The 6,532-nt window shown below is 39.6% G+C and overlaps 1 protein-coding gene across 15 annotated transcripts; it reads right to left on the bottom strand.

Annotated features, from left to right (window-relative positions):
* Nucleotides 1-254: 254 nt before the first annotated feature.
* LOC103420212 (uncharacterized) lies at nucleotides 255-6,202 on the bottom strand. Of its 15 annotated transcripts, none has more exons than XM_070809988.1 (11): nucleotides 5,950-6,199; nucleotides 5,492-5,682; nucleotides 4,280-4,359; nucleotides 3,936-4,149; nucleotides 3,064-3,855; nucleotides 2,684-2,975; nucleotides 2,209-2,418; nucleotides 1,856-2,029; nucleotides 1,319-1,519; nucleotides 1,056-1,169; nucleotides 255-823 (listed from the first exon to the last, which is right to left on the bottom strand). In XM_070809988.1, exons 5-11 carry the CDS (start codon nucleotides 3,816-3,818, stop codon nucleotides 476-478), a joined length of 2,094 nt encoding a protein of 697 aa, XP_070666089.1. In that variant the 5' UTR covers nucleotides 3,819-3,855; nucleotides 3,936-4,149; nucleotides 4,280-4,359; nucleotides 5,492-5,682; nucleotides 5,950-6,199; the 3' UTR covers nucleotides 255-475. The 15 variants fall into 15 exon arrangements, with proteins under 15 accessions (XP_070666089.1, XP_070666090.1, XP_070666086.1 ...); XM_070809989.1 differs by having other exon boundaries at nucleotides 5,492-5,707; nucleotides 5,950-6,124; XM_070809985.1 differs by having other exon boundaries at nucleotides 5,786-6,045.
* Nucleotides 6,203-6,532: the final 330 nt, after the last annotated feature.

Genomic DNA, 6,532 nt, shown 5'->3' with positions numbered 1-6,532 from the left:
ACCATGGACTAGAAACCGAACAATTTCATCCGTTGTATCCTCGTTTAGCGTCCAGGAGTGGATCACCGACTGTATTCAAGCTACGGTGAAGGAAGAAATGAAGGCCCTGCTTGATAACTTTTTCGTTTTAGTTTTTACTTTTCGAGTCACAATAGCTCTTACAAAACATAATCTTTAAACCATTGAACGAAACTGAAGATTCATGATCTCTCCACTTGGGATGTATTCCAGATCCAGTTCGAGTTCAGTCAGTATGAACATGAAGTAATTTCGATATATGCTATATGATAACAAAATTAACTCAGTATAATATACGAAAAGGCTAAAATGGCTTTAGCCAATTTTGCCTAAAGACTTGAAATTGTCTTGATATTTGCCTCTCGTTATTCACAGCTCTGTTTTAAGTTTTCTCAATACTTTCATGACGCAGAAAACCAACAGGTATATACACATCTCGAGTCCACTCTTTTGACGCTTAAGCAGACCACACCTCACGAAGGAGTTCATACCTCGCATTCGTGCAGGCATGATGACCTGCATGCTCATGTTTTCCGCTTCCATTTCCATTTGCTATGATAGTCGGAGTTGACGGTAATTTGTCGATGATGGATGAAAGAGGTGAATCCAACTCCTCTAGCTCCTCATCGCTGGTATATCCCTTTCTCTGTACAGCTGAGACCTTCCTTTCCAGTTGAGAACTTCCTCCTGCTTCTGAAACTTTTTCTGCCACTTCAGCCGACGAAGGTGGGGTGTACACAACTGGTGCTGCTGTGTAAGGGAAGCTTCTTGCCGATTCACCTGACAATCTGCGCTCCACAATGCTCTGAGGAAATGTTGAAGGGATAAGTCAAAACTTTAACATTACTACTTTTGTTTTTTGCAGATTAGAACCTACAGATTTTGGTTCATTTGGTTTCACATTTCATGTTAAACAGAAGATCCTTCAAAAAAAGTTCACGAGAAAATGTTTGTCAAATGTTTAAAACCCTTACAGTTGTAGTTGCACAAACACATCTAGGCCATGGAACATAAAAAATGAATAAAAGCAAGTATACCTCGGCATTCAGTGCCTCCAATACAGCTCCTGGGACAGCATCCGGACAGAACTCATCTGGAGTGAAGTTGCAAAGTATCCGCTTAACTAATGGAAGACTAATTGATGGGCAGACCTAGTAAACATGAAAGGAAACAAATTTAATCAGCCCAAAAGGAGAGGCGAAAACAATGACGACAGAAAATTCAGACAAGTTAGGACAGTCGGACTAAAACCAAAGCCATTTCCTTTCCATATAAAGGCACTGAAAATACAAAAATTAACCTCCTTTCTGATTCTCGTATCAATAAGCAAGTCTTTCGGAAGCATCAAAAGATCACTCAAGGCATTCAGAAGAAGGAAGGATTCGGATTCACCATCCCCAATCTGCCTGTCATCATCCTCACCACCAGGGTGGTCTTCTTGCAGGTAATCATCAGCATCCATGTCAAACATATCACTTAGCCATCTAGACCAATTTCCAACCTGCACGACATGCAGCCTCCTCGTTATTTAAATCTTGCAATCACATTTTGTTTTTCAAATAACACCCAGGGATGTAAAAGTATTATGAGGAAGGTCAAATCAACCGGAGGCACAGGTCATGCCCCTGTCATGAATTCAAGCAAATGGTCAAGACATCACATGTACGGTTTTATGAGTAACTAGTTAGCTATCTAAACCCCAACTAGTGGTTACGGGGCACTAGGGCATAAGAATCCTTTGGAAAATACTTTCACGAACTATGTGAACCTTTGAAAAGTAAATACTTCTTTCTGGTATAAACAAAAGTAAAAGAACAAGAAAAAATGAGATACATACGGAATTTTTGAGTTGTGCACCAGACCCAAAACTCAAGTCACCAGCGGGAATAGGTAAAACCCTGGAATCAAGAATAGGATCTGATACTGGATCTGTAGGGATCTCATGGGCAGACTCACGCAGGATAGCATTGAACATTGCCACATCTAGCCTTGCAACACAGTGTTGCATAACCTAACCGGAAAACCACATTGAATTAAACCTCCATAGCATAAGGAAAGCTCATACAGTTGTTCTGTGAAGAATAAATGAAGATGAGAAACTTTGGTGGCTGAAATTAAATTCCAATGCCTGTGATGAAGAAAGTTTAAACTGCAGAGGGATCTTTAGATAGATATTCAAGGATTCCATACCATTCTTGCCAAAACAGGCAAGCAGCCACATTTATGCCCCCCTGCTCGAACGGGACAGAGTCGTTGAGAAGCATCCTGAAAAGCGTTTTTCCATAGGTTGACAGAAAAGCTACCTTGCTTCTGATCACCCAGTGCAGGTCCCGAAAACCTTACAGACATCTTATTTATAGATGAATTCTCAGCTGGAGATTGCATATTTGGAGTCAAAGCCTAAAAAGATAAGACCCTGGTCAGCAAACCATAAAATCACATCAAAGCTACTCCAAATTCACATGTTTGGTGATAATTTAGTTTTCAATCAAAACTAACAATTATCATTCAGTCTAAATAAGCTCATGTGTACACCTCAGGCAAAAAATGACCTTAGACATGCAACTTGTCCATCAACCAAAATGATTGTCGTGATGTAGGGACCCAGGCCACCTTTAACATGATAAAAGAAAGAATGAGAGGTTCTTTGTTTGTGTAGGTGTACCTGCCACCATACTGACTCAACGATCCGAGAGAAAATCCAGGATTCAACTTTTTCCAATGCAGCAGTGAAGGTTCCTGTCTCTTGCCAGTCATCAGCATACTGCATAAAACCGTTCATTTGTTTACTACTGGAACCACCCCTCCATTTCAGTGTTGCAGACTTCACTTCATTTTTCTTGCTAGTCCCATTTGACCCTACAAACTTAACTGAAGGACTTGACTCGCTTGAAATGCCAAATGCTTGAGATATGATCTCCCTTAGCACGACAGTGTTTGATAACCAGAAGGTCAACCTTAACATACAAATGGAAAAAATGAACATCAGTTCCCAGTAATTAAGAGCATTTGTAACACTATGATCTATAACGTGATAAGTTTTACCTGGGGACATCATTGCCACAGGACTTTGCTATTAAAACAAGCCCTGATACAGTGTTCTTAGCAATTGTGGCTCGCTTGCCCTGAGTCCAATGCTTGCAAGCATGGATATAAAGTCTAGAAATGCGCCGAGCCGGTGTGTGAACTTTATGCGCAGAGCTCCCATGCTCTGGTACGACAGCGTAGAGGGAAATTTCAAGAGCAGCAACTTCTCTCAGCTCTTCCTCAAGTTTCTCAATTCTGATTTCCATTTCTTCAATCTTTCGTTCCAAGGCTGTTTCAATCTCTTGTTCGCCATTTTCTTCAGCGTCTACTATTTCACGGTCACTTTCCACACTCTGAGCAACATTTGAGGCCCCATCAAGGATATCACTTCCTCTTATATCTTTAATAGGCTTATCGTCAACCTCCTCAAATGGTTCTGGGGAAGGTTCAATGGGAACTTCACTATCACTAGAACCTTTCGTAGAAGTTCTGGTTTGAACTCCTGAAGGTCCGTTATTTGAATTAGTGACTTTGTTGGCAGTGTTATGCAATCCTTTTGATCTTGACTTAATAGATTCACTACGAGACCACTCCCTGTCCCTGGATCCGGGAGAGCTCTCTGAGGAATTCTTTTTTACAACTATTTTGGGTACCCTTGATACTCTTTCTACTATCTCATCCTCAAGGATAGGTGAATCCCCTTGAGATGACACAGAATCCTTTATTGTCTCGCAATCTGACACCTTGTCGTCAATATTCTCTTTGGAAGTCATTGGATTGGCTTTCAGATCTTGAGACACCTCCTTAAACCTGTTGACATCATCCACATAATGTATAACCAAGTTTTCATTAACTTCAGAGAGCTCTGTGCCCGTGTTTGAATCACTTACTAACGTACTGGGGCTGGTCTAGCATAAGAGACTTTAGATTCTCTATCTTTTCCATGCAATGTCTTAGCGGTATTCCCTTGATTCGGCTTGTTGTCTCTCATTTCTGTTCTTCCAGTCCACTTGGTGTTTTTAGTATTTGGGGTTTTCCTTTTGTCAACCTCCTTCATGCTTAACAAGGTTTAGTTCCTCCAGCCACAACAATCAAATGAAAGGACTGTTACATGGAAGAAAACACAATAATCAACAACAAACCAAAGCTCTTCTTCTAATTACTTTCCGTGTGACGACTGGAAAACGGAAAACCAGCAATACATGCATAAATCAAGCAAAGGGATTACAATTACCTCTTATGCAGTGACTTCAACATTAAGATTTCATTCACCAGAAACGTTGTACTGGACTTTCCAAATTATTTTCAGTCAGCCTGCAAAAAAGACATCGATATTGGTCGTCAACCGGAGACTTATACACATTTTCCACGCAACAAAATCAAAACGGAGCTACACCGAGCGCATTGAGTGCATCACACAAAATGCAAAGAAGAGCAAGCTTATGACTAATCTTTTCAAAGCTCGCTGCAGCCACACAGCCTTACGTTCATTTCTCAACTCCAAAAGGATAGACAACAAATCAAGCACAAGGGCCAAACAAAGTTTGTTTACTCATTGCAAGCAACTCGTAGCTCAAGTAATTAAGAAACACACAACAAAGGATTCCTCTATACCATATTCGGTTCCCCTTTCCCAAATACCTCTCGTATCAAAATCAAATTTTGTTTATTCACCCAAAAAGAAAAAAAGTAATATCTATTCATTCCCAAAGAAGGGTCAGTTCCCCCTTTTGTTTCTTTAACAAAACGATATTTCAAACTATTCTAATATTCGGGTCAGTTACTTTCGAATTTCGACGCAATATTGCTAATGCTATCATGACTGTTATTTTCCATCGACATTTAGGACACGGGTATCCCCCAGTAATTTCAACCAGAATGATCAAAATCATATACAGCACGGGAGCGAAACATTTCCAAACAGTGGCATTGAAACATCTCAAACTCGTCCACTTTTATGTCAATTGGTAAAGACAGCATGCCCGCCTCACCCGAGTTTGAACTTTTATTCACGTAAATTAGACTAGCTTAAAATATCGTCTTGTAAAAAATATTGTCAATTTTGAAAATCAAATAAAAAATTAACACATAGCACAAATCTACGATATTCTGCGTCCACATCAAATGTGGAATAAAATGAATATATCTCGATCTAGCAACTGGCAACAGCAAAGCCAACAAAAAAATCTCTCATTTTTTTAAAGTTTAATTTACTTTTTTCTCTTTTTTTAGTTTCACCAACCAATGGAATCAAGTCAAATCGATGAAATTATAGAAATATTAAAAAAATTAAAAAGGTGAAAGAGTTGGCTGAATTTAATCATAACAATTAACAAAACTGGTAATTTACTTTTTCATTATAAAAAAAATAAAAAATAAAAAACTGAAATAAACTAAACTGCGATTAATAATGCATAACTCGCAATAATTGCCTATATATGCCCACCTGATGACGTGGCCAGATCCTGATCGTAGAATGTAAAACAGCGTGAAGTTTCCGTAGAGAAAAATAGATACGGACAACCACTTGCCAGAAACGTGACCGGAGAAGATCCAACGAAATGTCGCAATCCGATCTCAAAACGACGCCGAACTGAACCAACCAAACACCCGCCGAAGTCTCTCCGCCAGCCGGAACTGAACCAAACGCAAAAAAAGAACACTGACACGAAAGAGTGAGGAAATGCCAGAATTGAAGAACTCGAATTCCAGAACCCAAAACGACGTCAGAATCTATAACCTTACAAGAAAACGACAAGAGCTCGGTAAAAGCTTCAGAATTCAGATCAGAAGATTCAGAACAATCTAAACGACGCGTTTTGGGGGTCGTGCCGTCTCCAGCCGCCAGAAAAGGCCAGCAATGAGCGCTCAAAAAAGTAATTTACAGTAAAACGTTGTACTTACAGAAGCTTTTTTCTGCTCTGGGCGCTCCGGGATTATCAATAATTCCACGCCAATTAAGAGCGTTGAGTTAATGGGGTGTTTAATTTTGTGTGGAATGTTTTAGGGGAGGGAAGGTGGTGTTTAAAATGGAAGGGTGTGACTGTGTCAGGGGTACGGACATGTGGTAGTGGGTGACCGGGAGAGAGGTTGTCGGTGGGCGTTGGGTGACCAGGTAGTCCCGGTTAAGGGGTTGCAGTACGCATTGTGGAGTGTAATGACTGGTTTGGAAAGTGTTTTTAAATTATTGAAAGTGTTTTTAAAAAAAATGTTTATGAAATAAATTCTTAATAAAAATATAAGTTAATAATGAAAAACACTTAAAGTGTTTCCTACCAGAAGTACAAGTTACGTGCTTCTTGCGGGAAAACACTTTAAATGCTTTTGAAACTTGAAAATATTTTTTCTAAAAGAGTTTTCAGTCATTTAAAATCACTTAACCAACAAGCCCTAAGTATGATAATGCCTAACTGCCATCGTTGTTTTTGTTGAATTACATTTACCCGGTCGTGAAGTGGTAGTGGGATTTGGAACGAAAAACATCTTG

This window comes from Malus domestica, chromosome 12 (assembly GCF_042453785.1).
Source record: "Malus domestica chromosome 12, GDT2T_hap1".
NCBI classification, from domain to species: Eukaryota; Viridiplantae; Streptophyta; class Magnoliopsida; order Rosales; family Rosaceae; genus Malus; species Malus domestica.
Note: the sequence above shows the minus strand (reverse complement) of the source record. Positions and strands in the feature narration are given on the sequence as shown.